The sequence below is a fragment of the Electrophorus electricus genome, chromosome 19 (assembly GCF_013358815.1).
Source record: "Electrophorus electricus isolate fEleEle1 chromosome 19, fEleEle1.pri, whole genome shotgun sequence".
Classification (NCBI taxonomy): domain Eukaryota; kingdom Metazoa; phylum Chordata; class Actinopteri; order Gymnotiformes; family Gymnotidae; genus Electrophorus; species Electrophorus electricus.
The window spans coordinates 15189556-15214920 of record NC_049553.1 but is presented as its reverse complement, the minus strand read 5'-3'; the positions used below and the strand labels follow the sequence as shown (position 1 = coordinate 15214920).

At 47.6% G+C, this 25365-nt stretch overlaps 2 protein-coding genes across 14 annotated transcripts in view; both read right to left on the bottom strand.

Moving 5' to 3' along the window:
• The window catches only part of greb1l (GREB1 like retinoic acid receptor coactivator), a 57588-nt gene extending 44010 nt beyond the window's left edge, over positions 1–13578 (bottom strand). For all 4 annotated transcript variants that reach the window (XM_035519914.1, XM_035519916.1, XM_035519915.1 and 1 more), the window contains exon 1: positions 13537–13578. The gene's annotated coding sequence lies outside the window, so the exon portion shown is untranslated. The remainder of the gene's footprint in view (positions 1–13536) is intronic.
• Positions 13579–18377: 4799 nt separating this feature from the next.
• Positions 18378–25365, bottom strand: part of rock1 (Rho-associated, coiled-coil containing protein kinase 1) — a 34087-nt gene continuing 27099 nt past the window's right edge. The window contains exons 27-36 of one of the 10 annotated variants that reach the window (XM_035519695.1): positions 24871–25036; positions 24095–24174; positions 23955–24013; positions 23762–23799; positions 22145–22215; positions 21953–22041; positions 21453–21531; positions 20876–21134; positions 19794–20001; positions 18378–18759 (exon numbers count right to left, since the gene is read on the bottom strand). In XM_035519695.1, coding sequence (XP_035375588.1) covers positions 18756–18759; positions 19794–20001; positions 20876–21134; positions 21453–21531; positions 21953–22041; positions 22145–22215; positions 23762–23799; positions 23955–24013; positions 24095–24174; positions 24871–25036 — 1053 coding nt within the window. In that variant the 3' untranslated portion in view covers positions 18378–18755. Of the gene's footprint in view, positions 18760–19793; positions 20002–20875; positions 21135–21452; positions 21532–21952; positions 22042–22144; positions 22216–22599; positions 24175–24870; positions 25037–25365 lie in introns of those variants that run through there. The other 9 variants (XM_035519696.1, XR_004775263.1, XM_035519699.1 and 6 more) reach the window with 9 other exon arrangements.

The window sequence follows — 25365 nt, the reverse complement described above, 5'->3', positions numbered from 1 at the left end:
CTGGGGTCCTGGGGGGGGTCACATGATCTGGAGGAACCCTTCCAGTGGGGAACAGAGGACCGAATGCAGAGGTCAGGGACGCAGGAGAAAGAAATGAAGAACTAGAGAGAGATAATGAGAGATATAGACATAGCGAATAATAGAAAGGAGGAGAGAGAGAAGCCTGGAGGAGAGGATTAGCCCCCACAGGGGGTAGGAGGGGGGTAGTTAGGGTTAGTCAGGGCTTAAGAGACAAAAGGAGGGGCATTTGGACAGATGAAGAAGTCATCATCATTAAAGCTCAGAAGGTTTAGGGTTCAGTTATAAACCTTATAGGAGGGGGAGGAGCTAGAGAAGGCCACACCCTCAGAGCCCTGGGAGAGGTGTGTGTGTGTGTGTGTGTGTGTGTGTGTGTGAGAGAGAGAGAGCATGCCCCAGACCACACAGCTCCCCAGATCTGGGTGCCGGGCTCTGAGGACGAGGAATTTAACCTTCAACCAAACCCTGAGGCGGGACAAAAGGTCAGAGTCATTTATTAACCGCCGCCCAGCACGCGACCCCCGGGGAGCAGAGCAGAGAAACTCTCCTCACACTGCCATATACGTGGAAGACATGGTGGAGCCATTTCTGTTGGAATTAGCCAGGCCTGTAGAAGGCGCTGTGGAGGGACTCACGCTTCACACGGAAGCTTCTGTCTTCAGGACACATCTGTTCCACCTGGGGTACAGACGGCAGAAGCTTTTCACAGATGTTCCCAGGTGTGACGGAAGCTCACACTTCTCTGACCGTTAACACACACTTCTCTGACTGTTAACACACACTTCCCTGACCGCTAAACACACACTTCCCTGACCGCTAAACACACACTTCCCTGACCGCTAACACACACTTCCCTGACCGCTAACCCTTTTGCTTTTTCGAAGTTGTAAAAGAAAAAAAGAAATGTACACACACACACACACACACACACACACACACACACATTACATTTCTCACACAGTCACACTTTTGGCAAAAAAAGTTTTATTTTCCAGCATTGAACTAGATGCAGGTCAGCTGTCAGCAAAAGGTCACAAGCACTCAAACCAAATGACAAATCACTAACTCAGCTTCACTGAAGTTCAAATCCTTAATGCAGATATTCGGTTCTCTCACACACACACACACACACACACACACACACACACACACACACACACACACACACACACACACACACAGCACTAAATGTGCTAAAAAGAAATATCTCAGTGATAAAAAGGGATCTTGGAAAAGAACAGGAGATGAGAATGGTTGAGCAGCAGAGCGGAGCAGAGCCGTAAAACTACAGACCTGCAGATGAACCCAGCTTTGCATTTTACAGCAGCTAGCACATCCAGCTGGTCCAGGCTGGGCCTCATTGCCACGGCGACAGGCAGGCTAGGGTTCCGTCACATCTCTGCCCACATTCACTCATCATCTGTTCCGGGCGACATGATTTTTTGGTGTCTTATGGTCACCGAGGAGACGAAGATTAAAGACATTTGCAAGATTCAGTTTTGCCATGACTTCAACATCTAGTCTCAGATGTGTGAAAATATCTGGCCAACACCTTAGTCTCCACCAAACAGCCCAGAAACTCTCCACACACACACTCACTCACACTCACACTTAGGACTGATCCAGTCTGCTCTAATACACCATATTAAAACATTCTTTTTTCAGGTAGGTCTGTTTCATGCAGCATCTAAAAAAACACTACACCTTCTAAAAGCTGTAACTCGTGTGGCGCATTTATTATCAGAACAGCTTCTCAGGACAGCCGGGGTCAAGAAAGGTCAGGACAAACTTCCTGTTGTAGCCACACCCTTTTCTGCCACCTCATCCATCATCGCCATGGCACAGCGTGAACACAGAGACCACCATCTGCAGACCCCCTCGCCTGCGTCTCACGATCTGCAGAGACCCGCCCACCGAACCCAGAAAGCCAAACCTGCTCCAGCATCACCGCACTTCACCTCACGCTCTCAGCAGGCTGCACAGACACCCGGACGCTCGCCTTGCTTGGCGTCGGACAGGGCGAAGGACAGGAGTGTCCTGGCAGCCTGCTGTCCTGCGGGAGGAGACGTGGGACCACCTCCAGGCGATGGCCGACAGCTACACAATGAGGATCTTTCACGCTTCCCCCAACCCCCCCCCAACACTTCCTAACCAAGCGCTCAACTAGATCCATCATGCCCCTCTTCCCGACCCGACCCCAGGCGCCTAGTGTGTGTGTGTGTGTGTGTGTGTGTGTGTGCGTGTGTGTGTGTGTGTGTGTGTAGGGATTGGGCGGGGGGGTTCAGTGTCTCACACTGATTAACCAAGGCCTGTTGCCCCTGGCGATAGAGTCCATGTTTTAAATCCTCTGTTACCATGGAGAAGCCCTGGTTCTTGCCCCTTTGTCTTAATGCGACAAAGACAGACTTGATCTCACTCACTCACACACGCGCGCACGCGCACACGCACAGTTCATTCTTATGCCAGCGGAAGTGTCAGGACAGCGGAATTAGGGAGATTGAGTCTGCATCTGCCATGGGAGGAAATGTGGGATGTGCTGCCCGTAGTTAGTGATGCAGATCCATCTAGCACAGTGCCACTCTGATGCTCTGAACCCTGAACCAGAGACAGAAAGGGTGGTTGGAACAGTAGGATGATGTACCTCACTCAAATGAAGCAATACAGCTGATGAGATAGCTTCACCATTAATGTGGGGCATTCCCTAACAAACCCAAACACTCATCAGGTGGGTCGTCTCTGTGTGTTTGGGAGTTTCTAGAACATTCTCCCTGATTCACATGGGTTCTTCTGACTGGTCAGGGCTATTTCTGGAGAATAACAACATTAGAATGCTGGTGTTGGCGTGCTTTGTGCTGTGACCCCAGCATGGGACTGTCTAACACAGGGGACGTGCCACCACAGAGCTTCAGTGTCTCTAAACTGTGCAATACTGGTGTCTTTCAGGAAGTGAGTAAGATCTTTGCTGAAGGGGCTTCACATGTGAGGTTTATCTGAGGATTACTGGTCTTCAGGACTCAGACCTCCGACTCCCTCCCCCCTCTGCGGTAAATATTTGCTCTGCTTCTTATCTGGAGGAGAAAATCCAAGCACAGGACAGCCTCTGGGTCTTAAAGAGGATCGGTCAAACCACACAGAGACGCACATTAGTGTAAGATATGACTGAAACTGTAATCTAAAATGGAAGGGATTTATTTTTGTTTAATTCTGATCTCCTTCTGTGCTTCAGTTGCTAATTTTGAGGGATTAGCCCCTGATGTGCCCCTGCAGTGAAATTCAAATGAAAGGTTGCATGGCATGCCAGACCCCGGGGGCAAAACCTCCTCATGGAAGCCAGTGCAGTCCAACATCTGAATATCGGCTTTGAACTGCATGGCAGGTGAACATCCCTTCAAAAGGTGTGTGTTTCTGACTAACTGCTCCCATCACTCCAAATAAACCACTGTGCCTTCTGCTTTTGGTTTCTAGGTGCGTGGCCTGCCCTGGTCAGATGTGGTGATGTAATGGATTCCATGCGAGGGCCTGACGAATCGGCTTTCCTCATTTTAAGGGATAATCCCTCCCTGTACGTGCATCCTGACCCTGGAACAGAGCACATGATCAGAAGCACAGGACGCTTTTGAAAAAGGTCAGGGTTAGGTGAGTGGTTAGGGCTAGGCTTAGGTATGTCCTACATCTCCTGCATTAGTAGGACAACCACCATGACAGTGTGTGTGTGTGTGTGTGTGTGTGTGTGTGTGTGTGAGTGAGTGAGTGAGTGAGTGAGTGAGTGAGTGAGTGAGTGTGTGTGTGTGTCTCTGTGACACACGTTTTGTGTTAGGTTTTGTGCTTGTGTGGTACCTGCATACTTGATGCTCTATGTGATCTCTGTCAGGTATTATCAGACGGCTCTGTAGAGCAGTGGTAGTTTTAGTGACATCAGTAATGCCAAAATGCTTAAGCAGTAACTCAATTTCTGATGAGATCAAGACTAACAACTCAGAAAGTAATGCCAGACTCATCTGGGCTTCAGACACATGCAGAAATGCACAGAATGTGTTTCGAGCCATCTGCCCCTCAGCCAGTGCTGCTCATACCTTCAGTCTACTCACAGATACATTCAGAAATGCTCCAGCTAACACCTTCAAAACCAGATGAAAGAGTCAGTGCAATGCCAGCGCACGTGACTTATACGAGGTACAGGACTCGGACATGCTCAGTCTCTCTCTCTCTCTTCTCTCTCTCTCTCTCTCTCTCTCCCTCCCTCCCTCCCCATTTCTCTCTCTCTTTCCATATTTCCGTCCCATTCACCTCCCTTGTCAGGAAGAACATCTAGTTCTGGACTAGGTCCTGGTCACCGTGGCCTTGGACATACTGTGATGGTCTATGGCGTACACACTCACACTCTCACACACACACACACACACACACACACACACACACACACATCCTATAACCTCCCCTAAGTCATGGCAGCATGGTATGTCAGTGAGCTGTGGATGCTTGTGTGTGTGTGTGTGTGTGTGTGTGTGTGTGTGTGTATATATATGTGTGTGTGTATATGTGTGATTGTGTGAGGGTCTATGAACAAAGGCAAACAAATTAAAAAGAAGGCCATAGTGCTGAAACATTTGGTCTCTAAACTCTGGGTTGCGACAAAACAGTGTGCTAAAAAAACCTTGTGTGTGTTGTGGGAGGTGTGTGTTGTGGGAGGTGTGTGTTGTGGGAGGGTTAGGGTTAAGGTTAGGCTTCACCCTCTACCCCCACCCTACCACTCTCTGCAGGAGACCAGCACATCCGTCAGGTCTGACCAGCACTTCTTTAGCAATTCCAGAAATCTTTGGAACTGGTATTAAACATGGCTTGTGTGTCTGTGCCAGTGGAGTAATTACATGTCACGAGCTAAGATTTCCTTACAGCTTTAGGTTTTACAGAAATTAATGGAGAACCCAAATGTGAATTAAATGAACCCAAACGTGAATACACTAATGCAAAGAAAAGCAAAGAAACCACTAAACCTTGACAGGTATTTCTGATAAAGTCCATAAGGGTGTGTTTGTTGAAACTGTCTGAATAAACAAGACCACAAATTACTCTGGAGGCCTCCAAGTATTTGTTTGTGTGTGTGTGTGTGTGCGCGCGTGCGTGCATGTTGAGTACAGTCAGAGAACTGCAGACATTTCTGTTGTCTGGTTTGAGTTTTGACTTCCTCTGAGATTTAAAATCACTCCCTGGGGGGCGCGTGCTGGGAATTAAGGGTGATGGTACAGCATATGATTTGGGACCCAAGCCAAAGCACCTTTAAACGAACCCGTCAAAAGCCTCCATAAAAGATGCCCAAATTACGCTATCCTTCCCAGAACAACCCCGGAAAGGACTCCCTAAAAGGCCCCCAAAGGACCCTCCAAAGAATGCCTCAAAGGACTCCCTAAAAGACCCCCAAAGGACCCCCTGAAGAACTCCCCATAGGACTCCCTAAAATACCCCAAAAGGACCTTTCAAAGAATACCTCAAAGGACACCCTAAAAGACCCCCAAATATCCCTTCAAAGGATTCCCTAACAGACCCCCAAAGGACCCTCAGAAGAACCCTCAAAGGACTCCCTAAAAGACCCCCAAAGAACCCCTCAAAGGACCCGCAAATAACCCCTCAAAGGACTCCCTAAAACACCCCCAAAGGAGCCTTCTGAAGAACCCCTCATAGGAATCCCTAAAATACCCCCAAATGACCCTCCAAACAACCCCTCAAAGACACCCTAAAAGACCCCAAAATAACCCCTCAAAGACTCCCTAAAAGACTCCCAAAGGACCCCCCAAGGAACCCCTCAAATAACTCCCTAAATGACCCCCAAAGGACTCCACAAATAACCCCTCAAAGGACTCCCTAAAAGACCCACAAAGATCCCCCTTGAGGACACCCCAAACTTTCACATTATTCCTGCAGTGGCTCTGAGCATAGGTTGTGATGACCATGCGCTACAATCAGTTTACTGTGAATCACTCTAACATGGAGAATCACTCCAACATGGAGAATCACTAACGATGTGTCCATGATGCACAGTGTCATCTCAACTGTCGGGACATTTGCATCAATGACTTCTCAAAATGGAGTTAAAGAATAAAGATTTTCTTTTAACTTAGAGTCCCTGTCTCAAGTTCATAGTCAGAAACTTTCGCCGCTTAGGACTACCATAACAAACACAAACTGTTATTAGCAAACCAACAGACATATCTATTATCTTTAACACATCAGTGATTCCTCAGACTGCAGGCTAGTGGTTTGGGGGAAAACTTGTGTTATTATTACCATATTCTCTCAGAAGTAATGCTAGTGTTTTTTTACACAATTAGCTCCCTCTCTGTTGCTTTAGTGTGTACGAACAACAGAGCAAAGGAGGTGAATATTTGTGGCATATCGCTGATTTGTTCAAATAAGCAAAGTACAACGGGGACGACTATTCTGGTCCTTCAGACACCACAGTGGCTTCACAAGCCTTTAGGAATCCAGGCTTTTTCCTCAGTAGTAAGGAACAGAGGTCCACTCACATTCTGTACTTCCTTCGGAGATGTCCAGTCATTTCTGATACCTTACTGTTGACACACATAAACAATAAATAATAAATAAATAATGCAGTGTATTGGAGGATGATCCCATGAGACTGTCCTTTGCCAGTTATTTACACACTACTCTTTACTAATGCTTTCAAATACTCACAAAATAATTTTAGTAATAACTAATACTAAAACTAATAAAGCATAGACAATTTTAATATTTTCTTAATGTTAGTGACCTTTTTGAGCAATAAAAAATGTAAACAAAACTTAAAAATTAACTGTTGAAGGTCTACCGCACTTGAAACCATCTCTGTTCTATGTCCATTTTTACTTAAGAACATCAACAACAAATGAATCAACAGCACAAAACAACTAAAAAAGCCAAGGTTGGGAGCCGCGGTGGCTCAACATCTCCGAGCTAAACAAAGCTTCATTAGCTGATGTAAAACAGTCAGTGAAGAGCAGACCCCTCCAGAGAAAGAATCAATGTGCACAAAAGTGAAAGGTCACTGACCCCTGACCTCAAACTTCAGAATGGGAGGAGGGTGGGGGGATGGAGGGATGGGGGTCTTTTGTGAAATGAGCTTCACTAATTCAGTTGTGTAACAGTGTCAAACTCTGTGCTGACCCATTCACTGAGCCCTGGAGACCAGAGGGCTTTCCAACACATGCGTTAGACATTTATAACTCACAAGATTCACAGCACACATGGCATAAAACAGACCCTCATGCTCTTGCTCAGCAGGCTGACTGAAACAGCAGGGCTGTCAGGATGTACAGTGGTTCTGTCATACATGACCTCACTCAGTAAACAGAAGAACAATGTAAAGCTTTTTACTGACATAGAAAAAACACAGCATTTTAGTGATTGATTCCAATTTAAATCACAAATCAGTAACAAATTGTAGATGCAATAAAATTATGGCTTTTTTGCTCATAAATGAGTTACAACCCTTTGTGTGATGCACAATCCTATTAAAACTTATGGCATTAATCAATAAAAAGCAACATTCCTTGTGTGGTTTTCTGAGAGACTCAATTGCATAAACCAGGAACTCTAACTCCACTGTGACCTGGACATATCAAGAGATGACCTCATAAGAGTCCTACTACTACTGGAGATGATCTCACGATGACCTCATAAGAGTCCTACTACTACTGGAGATGATCTCACAATGATCAGGATTTTTCTGACAGGGTTCTATCTTAATTACATCCTTGGGACTCTTCCCCAGTATACTGGAATAAGGATTACTTACATACATGGCAACAAAGCACTCTTGTATGTTGTTCTGGACAAAAAAGTGGTACATTTAAATAAAAGTCCTACTACTATGGAAAGATGACCTCATAACATTTCTAATACTATGAAGAGGTGACAGCATAAGGGTTCTACCACTACAGAGTGATTACCTCATATAAGTCCAACCACTACAGAGAGATGATCTGATAAACATCCAATCACTACAGTGAGATGACCTCGTAAGGGTCCAACCAATAAAGTGTATTATAACTGCTCCTTTGTCCTGAAACTGATGCTAATCAAATCAGTATGAGAGGTGTAATAAATTTACCATAGCAGCATTCTGAGAAAGGCATGGCATAAACAAAACGCTGGGACGAAATAGGAGCACAACACGTCCTGCACGCAAGTCAGGGGCGTCAATGCCTGCAAGTCAACAGCATGGAGAGTTCCAAGCATTCCTACCCTGCCGTAAAAGCAAAAAAAGAACAGGTTAAAAGTTTACAGGCACCCGGGCGGAAGACTGCCCGGTCCTGGCCGCAATCATGAGGGATTCTGGGGGTCGGAGGTCATCACTGTTTCCCAGGGCCCTCAGGTGGGGGGGATGGGGCGGTTAAAGGGCGTGCACTGACTGATGTGGTAAACTTCAGTGCTGTAGGAGGTGGAGGAGGGGGCAACCTTCACCGCAAAAGGCCGACCCTGGGAGGAGGTGCTGGGGCTCAGCTGTAACACTCATCACCAAGTTTACGACTCGCGCTGAGCTCGTGAGAAACAGTGTTTTTAAGAAACAGGAACAGATGGTGTTCTGGGGTCAGCAAGAAGTGACAGGACAGGAGCAGTTGAACTGACGAGCACTGCAGCAAGTGATCAATACTCGACAGTGCTGCGTGTTTGGAAATTCAGTAACAGACAGGCTAAACAATTCCACAGAGTTCATGTACACATCAGTGCCACTGGGTCCATGATGACATCTGTTAGTTTCTCTAGTGCTTCAAAAGGAACATGGAACAATCTAAGAATCACTTAATCAATCGCACACTTAATCAATCAGACATTTCACTAATCAATCAGTTCAAACTTCCGAAAGTACTGTGGAAGGACGCAGCGTGCTCACTCGTAGGATTGCCCTCGCTCTGTGATATGTACGATAATGACACATGATACAGTATGATGTCATGGACTACGGTGACTCTCCGACCCCCAGAGTGTCAGACACAGGACTTCTGGGAATGTGGATCCCGACTGCAGCTGTTCTTAAGAGTGCCTGCACACCCAGAACAGTGCAACGCCACTGGCAGGGCCCCTGGGGCCCCAGACACAGCCTACACACACAGGTCTCTGGGACCCCGGACACAGCCTACACACACAGGTCTCTGGGACCCCGGACACAGCCTATACACACAGGTCTCTGGGGCTTCTAACAGAGATGGACGAGGTCCCACTCAACAGGTGTTTTCTGTCTCCCACTCCCCAGTGGCAGTAGACCCCCTCCTCTGACCTTCACTGCCCAATGTCAAGGCAGAGAGAAGAAAGATGATCCCTCCCCCTCTGGAAGCCCCACCCCCTCAACTCCCCCTTCCAGACATATTTAGGATCACTGCTGTGAGCTAGAAAGCTTCCCCTAACCAACAATAAGAAAATTAACAAAAGCTGAGATTAGAGTCAAAGAGCAATGTTTCACTGCACCACAGTGCGTGAATGTGAAATTATATTTTTTACAATCTAATGCAATTTGATTAGTGCATTACGGCAGAGAGGAGTGATTAGTGCATTTTAACAATTTTTTAGGAGCTCTACCTTCATTTCATGTTCAGTTTAACTGGCAGTGGCCTTTCTATTGGAATGAGCGACTAGATAAACAAGATTGCTCTCAACTGCAGTTTGATTTGCACGTGTGTGTGTGTTTATAAAAACTATGCTGTTTAATTAAATGTTGATCAGCTCCTCTCCAATCTTCTATGATAGATTTCCTGTTACCAAGATCAATACTGAATGTTGTGAGATACATGCCTTCTTCACATTATGGATAATCAATATGGTTTATATTATATTCTACTCCTGCTTCCCAGTTGTTATGACAGCAGGGCACAAACACACACATACACAGAGTGTACGAAGCAGGCCAGGGAAGGCCGATGACTCATTAGAAGCATCTTTTGGGGGGGGGGGGGGGGGGGGGGGGGTTTGCAAATAGTGTAGACAAATTAAGGAGAAAGAGAGGAGAGAAATTGAGTTTGCTTGAGGAAATAGGGTTGCTATTGAGGAAAGGCCATAAAACATTCATGAAAACAGTTACCGTGGTAACGATGGACCTAAAATAGGAATTAGACCAACAGCCAAGGGCAGGGACATCGTCTGCTAGGATTTAGGAGCAAGAAACAAGCCCATCAACATGTTAAACGTGTGGAAAGTGTGAACACATCCATCCAGAAAGAGTTAAGGAGGCAGAGAGAGAAGGAGGGAGAGAGAGAGAGAGAGGGAGGGAGGGAGAAAAAAAGAGAGAGAGATGGAGGAAGAGAGACAGGAGGAGAGAGTGTTAGTTCTTCACATCTACTCCACTTCTCTGCCAGCTGGACCACTGGAAGACCCGGGAGATTTACGCATAACCCCCTACAGGAGCACAGAGCCTCATCTCGAGCGCCCACCCACCACTAAGCTCTCACTGTGTCAGAGCTGAACACAGATTGACCAATCACAGGCCGACATTCATGCTCGGGTCCCTCGGTGTGTCACAGTGACGTGAGCTTTGTTACAGAAGATGGCGCAGTTATGAATCAGCATGAGTGCACCACAAAATAAACCACAGAGATGTGACAACGTCCCTAAAAACATGGAATAGTGTAGCGAAAAAGAGAGAGCCAGTTAGACATGTTGCAGAAACAGGAGTTAGTTTAAAGCACACAAAAGTGAACCGTGAAACGTGAAGGAGAACACGTCAGACCGTGAGACCAACGGCTGTGCAACAGACATGCAAATAAATTTGATTCAGTGAATACTGATTCAGTGGAAATAATTCAGATATGTGGTTCGGTGAATAATGATTCAGAAATATGAGTCAGTGGTAGTGATTGTGATATGAGATTGAATGAAAATAACTTAAGAGATTCAAAGGTAAAGATTCAGAGGAAATGATCCGTTTCCCTCCACTCTAAAAATAGGAAATCATCAGGGAAAGCCAAAGTAAAAGGAAGCAGTTTGAGAAAACAGAGAGCAGCAAATGAAGAGAGAGACAATGAACAAGGCAGGAGAGACAGAACATGATAAAGATGTTTCCTTCAGGGCAGCAGGAGGGTTGCTGGAGAGAGGCCGTGAAACAAAAGCTGCTCTTATCTCCAGATTATCTTCCAATTGTTCTTGTCAAACAAAGGCGAGCTCACAGGACCCCCACTCATGCACCCAGGACGGCAGATGGTCAGTGTCGGAGACCCCTGCCCCACACCTTCCGTCGACCGCACACGCACGGTGCGAGAGGTCACCCGGCGCACATGCTCCTGCCCCTCAGCCTATCACACGTGGGACACTCTGACAAGGTGTGAGCCGGTGCTGAGCACAAACCCGCTCCAGTGGTTGCCACGGTAGCAGCGCGGAACGGGTGGAGGTTTGGGGCAGAGGAGCACCTCTACAACGCCTCCTTATAAACACACCTCAGTGAGTTTCACATATGCTGTGCGGGGATAGCGGCCTGAAAATTGAGGGAGAGTCCATTTTCCAGAGAAGTGGTCTGTTTAAGATGGGAACAGGATGTTTTAAGCCTCAAACAATAATACGTTAACCACTGTAGTGCAGTTTTTGCTATCAGAGAACTGAAATGACTTAATGGGGCTAATTTTCCAAACGTGTGCGGCATTCTCAGAGAAGGTATTCTCTCCTGGGCTCCAAGGAGTCTCTGACCTTTGCCACATCAACACAGGAGGATCTGAAGACGCACTGGAATGTGGACAAAAACAGCCTTAAACCAGTGGAACGAGAGATCTCACGAAAAACCAGGAGGGGCTGCCCAGTTCAGCTGGAACCAGTCGAGACAAACCAGTTCTAAGACCACACGGTCATAAAGCACACATACCACGGCACTAGCTTCCTCTGGCCAACACCTGCCAGTTATGTTCGTAAAAACTAATTTGAAGAGATTTTTAGGATTCATTATTTAGCTAGTATACATTATGACGATGCACGGATAAGGGCAGGAATACGGATTTGAGAGGAAAGAAGTCCTGTGGTATTTTCCTGAACAACTCATCCCGACAGAATACACAATGACAATCATAAGACAGAAGCATTTTAAAAGCTTCAAACGTTTGCTCATGGGCTACCAGGCTTCCTACAATACGCTAACGACGCCATCTGCGCCTGCAGGCTCCTACGCGGACATCAAAAACTGCAAACCCCTGCATTACTCAACGTTAAAGGGACTGCACGCGTTTTACTGGGAACAGCACAGCCCTGTAAAGGAAGCGGCCTTCAGAAAACGCTGCCAGCTGCCTCCAAATGACTGTTTGTGAAAGCACTGAGAACAGGACTGTGGCAGCGCGCCGGGGTGTGTGAGGCAGCCTGGCCACACAGCACGGTACCGTCAGGGAGACACAACGTGTCATAGAAGGACCAGTCACGGGCTCAGCAGCGGCGTTAAAGTAACGGGGAACCACCTGACGGATCATTAAGCGCACCGTGTGTACGCTGCGTCCCGTGTGCAATAGGCGTGCAACAGACGTGTAACACGTCCCTTACTGATAATCGTGATTAATGACCTCTCAAGCTGGCTACAACGTACCGGCCTCGAACGAGGATTTCCACGCGATTTCCGCCGTGCTTGGCGTGAGCTCCCACACGTCATGGGCTCTGCATGTTCCATTAGACTTAGCCAAGAAACACATGCAGTTGTGCTCGACACTACTAATAGGATACTTGGATGTTTACGCGCTCAAAGGGATGTAAACGTTGAGTTCTGCCTATTTGCGCTACTTTGGGAGTAAAACCCCGCACGCGCGACTACCACTGTTTTCAGCACGTGAGGACAACGAGTCTTACTGTAACAGGTTTACTTCACGAGGCATCATTTAAAATGACAACGCGCTGTAAAATAGACCGCAGGCTGCGTTTCCGCAGGAAATGTGGTTTATTTATGCGAGGACAGTGCGTTATACCACGAGCCCACTTCGAAACGTGCACGATCAGACGGACAAACCCACACGCGAAAACCCGTGCACGTACGGAACCAAACCACGAAAGACGACAGCTCATCACATCTAACCGGAGAGGGCCCGGTGAGCCCGGGCTAATGCTGGGAGAGCTACAGCCGCTTACCAAACTCCGCGATTACAGGAAGGAGCGCGTGTCCCCCTGGTCGCGCGGCGCACGGACACTCGGTTCGGCCTCTCGCGCCGAATGACGTCAGAGAACCGAGCGTAAGTAACGCTTGTCTCCTCAACGCGGTTAGTCGAAACGTGCGGGTCCGCCGACGAACGGAGCCGTGCAGCGCCATTTAAATAAAGAAAAAGGAAAGAATAAATAATCAGCAGGATAGTTACAGTAAAGCCGACAGAAATGATCCAGAAGACTGAAAGAATGCGCATTTATATACAAGTCCACGAGCATATGTTCTATTTGACTCAGTAACGCCGTTGCTTTAAATGCGATTTTAACGGCCTTTTGTTTAATAGCACAAATGTTACGAGCGAGATATTTAGTCCGTTTCCTTTCCATGCATCCACGATAAGAGCACACTAAAGGCTAGTGACGGGTGCTTACCAGCTGTCGGGACGCACGGCTCTTTCCCCGGTGGCGACTCGTCCTGCGACTGAACGCGCACTGACTTGGAAACACTGTAAGATTTCAACGACGCCGCGCGCAGGACAGGACAGGACGGGACGGGATGGGACGAAATACTACGACACCTGGTGGCACTGCGAGCGGGTGCTTCCACAAACACACAAACACACCAACGATCAGAACCGACCTGCTCAGACCTTGTGCGGACACAGAGATCCAGCACCTCCTGTGTCGAGGAGTGAACGAGATTAACCTTTATTATCAACGTCATTTGCTCGAACATCCGAGCGCTTCACAAACGCACGCACGCAGAAGTAAGGAGCATGCTCCGTAATGTGGGGTACACAGGTGGCATTAACCAAACGCGTGCTGCTGCACCCGGTAAATGTCCTTCTCAGGAACAGATTAAAAACCACCGATCACCATGTTTCCGCTTGACCACGGGACTGTCCACCATGCGGATCTAATGCATTCGCGTCCTGATAACGGCTCGGAACAGACGAGACACTGAGTGCTACCGATAAAATAAGAGGACATCACAAATCAGGCTATAGTTCGTGCCGTACAGTTACTAATGCGCGCCGCGAGAGGTCCGACACGCTTCCAGTAAAGGTTTCAATACGTAAACCGATATCTTAAAGCACCAACACAGAAAATATCCAAATAAAATGTAAAAAGCATAAAAGTATGTCCCAAGGCATCTGTCTGCAGATATAACACAGTGACGTTAAAAGGGAGGACAATAGAGTGGCGTCAGGAGTCGCGTGACATTTTAAAGAAGTATCATGTTGCAATAGTCGGTATTTTCCACAGAAAGATCTACAGGTGCGAAACATGTTTGCAGCTGCAACAGAGACATCCATGTCCTCCTCCCGTCCCGCTTTCTCCACTCAAGGTCCGGATGATGGTGTGTTTTACGGACCCAGAGGTGAGGCGAGGCGCAGGGTGAAAAGGCAACCATGTCATGCATTTCATCGACATAAAGAGGAAGTTCCTAGTGAGACGCATGGCTGACTGATTAGACCTCGGGACGTTTCCGCTGGTGACCCTACAGTTATGATTCCGGTCCGAGCTCACGTGAAGAGCTGCAGCAGGTGTGCTGGAACACGGAAAGGCATAGCGTGCATGCGGATCCCCGCAGGTAAACACAGCTGTAGAGGCTGACAGGCTACGGACGGACGTTTACACAAAGGCTGCTACCCCATTTGTGTGTATTCACAATATCTTAGCACCCGAACCGCAGCGCCCTCCAGTGGCCACGTTTCATAAGGCTCCTTCTAACATTTGCTGGGGTCTGCAATTCTCAAAACCTGCGCCGCACAGGTGTTGTCACGATACTGACATTTCCAACTTCGATTAAAAAATGTCATGCTCCACGGCAGCCAATGTCATGCCTCTGTATCCATAAACAGCTTACAGTTATTTTCCGGCAGTGTCAACATTTTTGCCTTAAAATCTCAGTGTGATGGCAGTTACGACGCGAACCTAAAACCAATGAATAAGGAGCGTCCAGGAATTGGGCAAAACGCATGAACTACAAACAAACCAACATAACAGTGAATGTAACACCATTAAAAACGTATCTGAGAAACCATACAATAACCGTCGACACCATTTTGTAAAAAGGAACGAAGATTATATGAAGGTTAACGTGTTTACTTCATTTTGTTCAGTGCATCATACGTTTTTATTGACACTTGAAAACGCGCTGCATGACGCCACGGAAACGTTTACGCGCGAGCAGAGCGGACGAATCTCCGGAAGCAGCACGTGCGCAATCGTTTCAGCTTTTAGGTGAAATAGGAATGGAAAATAATCAGAATTTATATTATTTATAACTTATATAACCTATTTATTAAACGTAAAATTATTAGTTACAAATTCTTGAAAGTGAAATTTACAACCAAAAGCTCCCACGAGGCCATTATTGGACGCTTCATGTAACGTGCAGTTAGTTGAGCTGTCATTAGCACGTGCGGCTTAGTCCAGGGGCAGGACACGAGCCTCGTCAGCCTCTGCTCAGCTCTGCGTGGCGCTGCTCCGCGTGCTTGTTGGCACCCTTAAGCGCATTTAAAGCTCGTGTTGTACCACATGCAACGACCGCACTGCAGCACGCGCTGAGTGCTGACCCCTCGTGTTCAGCACCGTGACCCTTCAGACCGCACGACACTGCAGCCGTTAGTTTAAACAACCATCACCAGCATGCGCGCGGTCCCGTGAAGTTTCTGCTGTGTCCCTCTGCACGCGGCCAGCACCCGCCGGTGCAACACGAGCTCCAGCTGGTCTGTCCCGTGCACCTCTGTGCGTATGTACCAGCTTGTCCTCGGCTGGCCGGCGGAGGCCTGTGCAGGTCTAAAGTGCGCGCAAGCAGGGAAGCGCCTTTGACATAAACAGTAGCGATACTGCAGCAAACGAATATTGTTCCATTTCAAAATGTTTCCAATCGATGTATGTTTAATTATTTTTCACACTCGACCACAAAAAGTCACGTTTAGCCTTACTTTTGGGTCTGATGTGGTAAGAGGTCTGATAACCAGACCGCAGGTCTGATAATTGGGTGGCAGGTCTCATCAGGTAACAGCTCTGGTAAATTGGGTTTCTGCAGCCTTCTCCCAGAACGCTTGCTAAAGCCACCAGTAAAATCAGATCTGCACACCTGTAACCACCCCACATGGACTGGAGTCTGTATTAATCCTCCACCCCACATGGACTGGAGTCTGTATTAATCCTCCACCCCACATGGACTGGAGTCTGTATTAATCCTCCACCCCACATGGACTGGAGTCTGTATTAATCCTCCACCCCACATGGACTGGAGTCTGTATTAATCCTCCACCCCACATGGACTGGATTCTGTATTAATCCTCCACCCCACATGGACTGGAGTCTGTATTAATCCTCCACCCCATATGGACTGGATTCTGTATTAATCCTCCACCCCACATGGACTGGATTCTGTATTAATCCTCCACTGAGTAGATGACTCTTTGTTGTTGTGTTGCTTAGCAACAAAATCTTATCAGACTTGGTTGGCTGGTGGAAGAACGGTTTATTGTGATTATTGTTAATAATAAATTATGAGGTACAGGTGTATTTGTTTTTCCAACACACTTTAGAAACGCTTCACTTTGCCTTACCTAAAACTACCTTACCTGTGATAAAATAGCTGTAACTCACAGCCTCTCACAGCTTATTGCTTTAATACGTTAAAGTACGTTAAAGATATTCAGTGAAAAATTGAAACAAAATGGTTATAGATCTGTTAATCTTTAAGAAAAAAAAAAATACCAAGAGCTCATAATTCATTAAATTATACTACTGAAATTGGCTTAGATGCTACAGCCTTCTCTCTTAGCATGTTAATTTGTTGTTAGGTTACCAAAAGAAATGTGGTCTTATCAAAAAACAAAGAGCACAAGATCTGAGTCCTGGTCCAGTTTGTGTGATATTGAGAAGCACCTAACCAACACCTCCAGCACTCCCACCCATCTCGGTTTGACACTCTGTCAACACCCTTGATCCCTGCTCCTGGGGCTACTAACAACCCTTCCCACAACACTGACCTTGAGCGGAGACAAGACTGGCCCTGGCTACAGGCTTCGGAAGGTGGTAAAGGTAATGTTTATTAACACATCCATCAGAGTTTATGCAGTTCCTCTGAGACACGTCTGCCTCCAAGTTCCAGTGCGTTCATTAACGGATGACAGAGCACAAAAAGCATGTGTGATACACGAGGAGGCATTCCTGATCGTGGCGCTGCACCCCCCCCCCCACACACACACACATGAGGAAGGAAAGATCAGAACTGAAAATATCACTTTAGTCGACAGGAGGCGAGTCACGTCTGGGTGCTGCACACATCCCGGTATGAACTGCACAGATCAGAGCAGCAACAGGTGTGTTACAGGAGGGAAAAACCACACAGACCAAATCAGCTGATCTGAAATCACAGTTACTTTTCTTCAGATCACACTGCGTCGCACTGCATACAGGAGGGAGGAACAGATCAGGGGTCAGGAACGTCTCGTCATCATCACAGGACGTTAACCTCAGAGATTTTCACCTAGAGATGCGTTTAACGTCAGAGCACTGACACAACCTCTACAGATAAAACCACCACATGGATTAGATTTGTTTGTTTAAAACCAAATCGTTTGTGTGTTTAGAGGGACCCAGACAGACATGGCAGTAATGTTATCCGGACAAGAAGGCACTAAGGTGGGCTAAATGCTACACCAGCTTAGTTCTCTACAAATAACTTACAATTCAAACAGTGCAGTTTTACATTTGTTAACTTAATGTTTCTTCTTTTTTGAACCACTCATCTATGAATCAAATGGTAATGCATTACCAAAACAAACAAATTATGATAAAAACATTACAGAAATAATGTACCCAATGAACACAAAAATAATAATAATAATAAAAAACAATGTTTTCTATGAATTTTTAGATTCTTTTTAAGCCATTCTAACAGTTTTCTCATGGCTGGGAGAATTTAATAACAATAACAACCATTATTATAATAACAATATGCATAGATTGTAATGATCTTGCATGTTCCTGAAGAACAAAGCAAAAAAACAACATACAAACAACAACAAAAAAACAAAACAAAACAAAAAACACAAAGTTGGCTTTTCTAATACTCAGTACCCAGTATTAACTCCCAGGATGACTACTGCCTGCTCTGTGCCGTGATGTTCTGGGTGCAGACCTCAGACTTACATCAGTCATGGCAGGAGTTGCAAGCTGATTGTCCCAGAGAAGGAAGGCCCCCCCCCCACCCTGTAATTACCCCTGTCCCACCCCGTAATTACCCCACCCACCTTGCCCCAAAAGCTCCCTTAAGAACCGCACCAAGCCAGATGTGGTCCCAGTTTCCATCCCAAGCGATGAAAGATGTCTGAGTACCCCCTGGTGGCTGGGAGGAGCCGTGCTGTGGAGATGGAGATGAAGAAGTGCAGGGTCCGAGCCCACCCGCCGCTCACAACCCGCCCTGCCCCCCCTTACCCCAGCACAAGACCAGCCAGCTCCTGCAACCCAACGTCCAAACGGACCCATTGGACCAATTCCACTTTTTCATATTTCAAATGCTTTTAAAGGTTTAATCGTGTTGTTTACATGTATTGATTTTGAGGAGTGAGAGGTACAGAGTCCTAATTGAGTCCCAGGGATCAGAGGGAAGCTTCAGGTGGTTAGCTGGAAGAGAAGAGCAGAGAAGAAGGCCCAGGGTAAGGAGCAGCATCTGGAGTCAGACATATTCTAACGCGGATGAGTGCTCCTGCGTCACTCTCACACGACTGGCGAGATCAGGTCTGAGTTGTCTGATTGACCTGTTTTGACACTGCGTAATTCCTCGGGATTGAGAGTGAACTTGGAAACACGCATCCTGGGTTAGAATATGCCTTCCTGTAAAGATGCCACAGTGTCCTGCAGAGAAGAGACTGACGTAGGTGGTCACAGGCGCTCTGCCGTGAGCACACTGTAACAAACATCAACATTGGAGACGGCACCACTTACCACAACAGACCCCCAACACCTCATCCCAACTACACGCCACACCTTCCCATGAGCCATATACAAAAGGTTTTTAAGGCACCATTTACGAGGCAGAAAATGAACGCTTTTGCTCTGTTAAGATTGCACTTGTTAAAATCCGTCTACACCAACCACCCACTGTAGCTGATGTGGTCTTGTCGCCAGCAGGTGGTGCCACAGTGTTAGTTTTCCAGGCCTCATAGCCTGTGGGGATCTAGCTGGAGCCCAGTGATGTGTGGCTGGTCACTGGACCCGCCCCCTTCATGTAGCCCCCCCCCCCCCCCCCCCCCAGCCAGAGAGAAGAAACGATGTAGACAGGCTTGTCGCAGGGGGCGTAGGTTGGGGGGGGGGGGGAGGGGGGCGGAGCTCCTGTGCAGCTGCTGTCAGCAGGAGCTGGATGACGTGTCTGCAGCATGGAGGTTGGACTGCGCCCTGCTACAACACAACAGGACAGGACACAGCGCATCAGGTCACTGCCTCCACCTCTGCTGTTGGCCCTAGCCACACCCCTGACCCTATTAACCTCCAGCCCCACCCATACAGCCACAAGCCAAACTCTACCTTTACTACCTAAAATACCAGTTCCACTGACTCAGAACCCCGTGATCTAGTCCAAACCTACCAAGGCTGTGGAACTGTTCAAGACTACGCAAGGTGACCCGCTCTGGAAACGGCCCCGGCGCCGGTTCAGTTACCTGGACTTGCCGGACAGGTTTTTGGGGTTCTTGCGGAAGGACTGGTTGGCGACGGAGCGCGAAGACATGGAGCGGGGGGAGGCGCGTGTGAAGGTGGCGGGGGGCGTTTTGGGGATCTTCTTGCCCAGGTGGCCAATCCACTTCTTCTGCTCGTCCTGCGACAGAGCCAGCAGTAGCATGTCTCGCGCTGACGTCACGTCATAGTTCACTAGAAGGAGGGGGAGAAGGGTCACAAATACAAACAAACCACAAAACAAACACTACAAATAATGCATCTTATTATTATAGAACTCTGATAACTGTGTGTACGTGAAACCAAACAGAGCGGATACTAGAGCTCCCATGTCTCTGTCTCACACGCTCCTTCGGGTCTAGAGCGGTCCTGTTTTACCAGCGTACGGTCCACCATGTGGACAAGTGAGGACAGATGACCGGAGGTGAACTGCGTGGAATACATTTAATACTGAACTGTTGTGTTTTGGATCTCAAATGTTTCATTACTAGTTTGACACTAGACACAATGTTGGGGGGGGGATTAAAAAATAAATAAATAAATAAATAATAATAAAAAAATCCCTGGGCGCTGCAGTTCCCCTTCTTGGCCAGCAGAGACATATCGCTAATATTCTCTGTCTCAAAAAAGTGAAATATATCCGTGTCATCTTTGTGTGAAGGGAAGAATGTCAGTGTTTGGTAATAAGTGACGGACTCGCGTGATCACTAATGCGACAGTCCTAGTGAGCATCTAGGCCTGCCCTAAAGGCTGCACACGGCTCAGGGCAGGCCGTGTGACCGCATGCTGGACTCTGGGTTCAGTCTGTTTTGGCATGGTTGTGTTTCTGTTACAAATAACAACATGCACCGGTTCTTATGTCCATAGAAATGTGTTTGTAGAAATGTGTTTGTGACCATGCACTATACATTTTACTATATTGTAAAATGTGTGTGCGGGCGTGCGTGATTTAGTTTAAATGTGTAGAGAGAAGAACCCTCCACTGTGTTCCCGGATGAGGTTGGTGCAGTGTGTGAGCGGAGCTTCCAGCGTATTCCTGGAGGTCTGTCTGCTGTGGGTGGAGCTTCACCTTTGCAGGGGGCAATGACGTCCTCCTTCCTGTCCAGATGGTCCTTGTGGCACTTGACGTGGCATCGGCGACACTCCAGAGCGGGTGGAGGCTTGAACACGTTCCACAGGGGTTTGGCACACGCCTCACAGTTGGTGGGGAAGTGGTAGAGGGTGGGGATGAACTCGTGACACTTGTGGGGCAGGCAGTTGGTCTTATCGCCCTGGGGGACTGCCTCTAGATCCTCCTTACGGCACTCCCCCTCATTTGCATACAAGATCTGAGGGAAGAAAAAAAGAACTCTCTCTCATGTAGCCCCTTCTCTCTCGCTGTCTCGTGTGTGTGTGTGAGTGTGTATATGAGTGTGTGTGTGTATATGAGTGAGTGAGTGAGTGTGTGTATATGAGTGAGTGAGTGAGTGAGTGTGTGTGTGTGTATATGAGTGAGTGTGTATATGAGTGTGTGTATGTGAGTGAGTGTGTATGAGTGAGGGAGTGAGTGTGTGTGTGAGTGAGTGTGTGTGTGTGTGTGTGAGTGAGTGTGTGTGTGTGTGTGTGTAATTATTATTATTATTATTTTTTTTTGAGTAACAACCCACCTGAAATATTCTGGGGATTTCATCAGTCTCTGCACGATACACATCACCTTGTGTCACAGGACGCACATGGAACAGTTTGCTAAAAAACAAAAACAGAAATAAAACAAAAGAAAAGTTATTTCTGCCGTTTTTATGGTTGGTGCAGTGTGGTGTGTAACGATGCTGCGTCTCCTGTGTGGGTGGGGGTTCAGTCTCTGTCTCGTTGAGCCCTCTATGCTACACCAAACAGAGTCCCTGGGCAAGACTCCCAACACTACACTCACCCACCTCTCTAACACAATGGGGAACTGTAAGTCAGGACTTAAGGCAGTCTGCCACAGACACCAGCAACACCCAAACCTGAACTCTGAATGACTGACAGCCATCAGAGCCAATCAGATGTGAAGAGCAATACATGCCATAACACACCTGGACAAAGCATCATTTTAACATTCAACACTCTTTAATGAAACAATATTTATAAAACACCACACTGTGGCGGGACAAGTTTGAGCACTCACTCTATATCCAGCACCACAGAGGGGTTTGACTGTTCCTTGTCCTGCTCATCATTGTAGAAGAGTATCTTCTTACTGCTGACCACAACGTACTGCAGACACACACACACACACACACACACACACACACACACTTAATAAGATGTGTCAGGTTAAAGGCAGTGCCACGGTACTCCAGCGCTGTATCAGCCTCACCTGTTTCTTCCAGCCATAGCGTTTGATGTTGGCTCTGTTGGGAATAGACAGCCAGCCTTCCAGCCTCGAGTCTGTGGACACAGAGGGGAGGTGAAAGTCCGCCCACTGCACTAAAGGTCCGCCCACTGCTCAGCATGCAACCACCTCAAAGTCAGCCAAGGGCCAGGGCACAAACTCACAACATATGTCGGGAACAACCAGTCAGAATCACTTCCAGCAACCACATGCCAGCCAGTGATACTCTCAGACACTGCAGCAGTGCCTGCTGGAGTGGCGCACCAACAGAGGCACACTTCACACCCACACACCCCATTTGTTTTTATGTGAGAGAGACTGAGACTTTGCTCTGGTGTGTGATGTCGTCTACGTAGTGTAAATCTCAGTGGTGTCCAGCCTCCCTGTGTGTTAGTGTGCTCTGACTTCTACGGTGTAAATCTCAGTGGTGTCCAGCCTCCCTGTGTGTTAGTGTGCTCTGACGTCTACGTAGTGTAAATCTCAGTGGTGTCCAGCCTCCCTGTGTGTTAGTGTGCTCTGACGTCTACGGTGTAAATCTCAGTGGTGTCCAGCCTCCCTGTGTGTTAGTGTGCTCTGACTTCTACGGTGTAAATCTCAGTGGTGTCCAGCCTCCCTGTGTGTTAGTGTGCTCTGACGTCTACGTAGTGTAAATCTCAGTGGTGTCCAGCCTCCCTGTGTGTTAGTGTGCTCTGATGTCTACGGTGTAAATCTCAGTGGTGTCCAGCCTCCCTGTGTGTTAGTGTGCTCTGACGTCTACGGTGTAAATCTCAGTGGTGTCCAGCCTCCCTGTGTGTTAGTGTGCTCTGACGTCTACGGTGTAAATCTCAGTGGTGTCCAGCCTCCCTGTGTGTTAGTGTGCTCTGACGTCTACGGTGTAAATCTCAGTGGTGTCCAGCCTCCCTGTGTGTTAGTGTGCTCTGACGTCTACGTAGTGTAAATCTCAGTGGTGTCCAGCCTCCCTGTGTGTTAGTGTGCTCTGATGTCTACGGTGTAAATCTCAGTGGTGTCCAGCCTCCCTGTGTGTTAGTGTGCTCTGACGTCTACGGTGTAAATCTCAGTGGTGTCCAGCCTCCCTGTGTGTTAGTGTGCTCTGTGACTTGTGTAGCTGTGCGACCGCAGAGGAGTGAAGGACATCTACAGGGTCAAACTCATTCAGTAACATGCAGAGCATACGTAGCTGTGCAAGGGGTCAGGGGTCATGGAAGAGAAGGGGGGGTCAATTCAAGTTTCTAAACACCTCTGAAAGACCCTCAGGAGTGGAGGTTACTCAGTTAGGACAAATGTCTCAAACAAGACAAAAGGAAATAAATCTGTAAGTAAAACGTATACATGAAACTGCTAATCAGCCCTGGGTACAACAGGACAGATGAGGACCAGGGCAACTGCCTGCTGGGTAAAGCTGCTGAAGTCTCACTCCCACTCCGAGACGTCTCTATCAGGGCGAGTCTCACAATGCGCTCACACAACACCAAACCAGCAATAAAGGAAAACACGAGCACATCAGATAAATAACAGAGAAAGAGATGATGAACAGAGAGAAGAGGGCAAAGGGCAGAGGGCAGAGGGCAAAGGGCAGGCATGAAGGGGCCACAGGTTACTCACAGAGGGCAGAGCACAGAGGACACACAGCAGGAGAACACCTACCGCACACGAGGAGAAGAAGATAAGAGAACTGTACACACACACACACACACATACACACACACACACACAGCAGGAGAACACCTACCGCACACCAGGAGAAGATAAGAGAACTGTACACACACACACACACACACAGCAGGAGAACACCTACCGCACACCAGGAGAAGATGATGAGAACTGTACACACACACACACACAGCAGGAGAACACCTACCGCACACCAGGAGAAGAAGATAAGAGAACTGTACACACACACACACACACACACACACACAGCAGGAGAACACCTACCGCACATGAGGAGAAGATAAGAGAACTGTACACACACAGCAGGAGAACACCTACTGCACACCAGGAGAAGAAGATGAGAACTGTGTACACACACACACACACACACACACACACACACACACACACACACACAGTTGGAGAACACCTACCGCACACAAGGAGAAGATAAGAGAACTGTATATACACACACACAGCAGGAGAACACCTACCGCACACCAGGGGAAGAAGATAAGAGAACTGTACACACACACACACACACACACACACACACCCAGCAGGAGAACACCTACCGCACACCAGGAGAAGATAAGAGAACTGTACACACACACACACACACACACACACACACACGCAGCAGGAGAACACCTACCGCACATGAGGGAAAGAAGATAAGAGAACGGTACACACACACACAAAGAAGGAGAACACCTACCGCACACGAGGAGAAGATAAGAGAACTTTACACACACACACACACACTCACACACCTATGCACAAAGAAATATACAATAACAAAAGATAAATCCTCAAAACATGAAGTAGAAACCCTGGCTACAGCACAATATAGCAGTGTGTACTCCCCCTACAACATAACGGGCTGCATTTCCTGCTATATTGTAGTGTGAATACACTCTCTACAATGTAAAGCTCACCAGCATCTCAGCTCGTAATGTGAATAATGTATCAGGTGGGCATTGGTGCAGCTCCAGGTATCTGGACCTGTTTGTGAGAGTGTGTGTGTGTGTATACACACGTTTGCGCATGCGCTCTCCCACCTGCAGAGCCGCTGTCAGTCTCGTCCGTTTGCAGGCTGGTCACGCTGGAGTTGTCCATGCGCAGCTGCAGGTCACTGAGTTTCTCACGCAGCTGCTCGATATCACTCTCCTTACTGTCCAGTTGCATCTGGAGCTCGTTACGGTACGTGCTCTCCTCCATCAGTTGCTGCAACCGCACACACCCCCGCCCATTAACACAGGTACTAGCTGCGTAAACACCACCCTCCTTAAACTGAGCCTCCATAAACGCGCCTTCAGTAACTGTTCCTCCTCATCCCCACCATCTACAGTACTGGGGTAAACGCACGCTCGGTATTACATGTCTGTTAGCAGTGTGAAGCTAAAGAGACAGGCTACACTCCTAAACAACACACACAAGCTTTTATTAGACTCCAGGACGACACCAACGTCCGCAAGCTCACAAAGGCTTAAGGGCAGAAACGTCTGGGTTATGTCCTAGATTAAAAATAAACGCTTGTGTATTATACAAGTGCG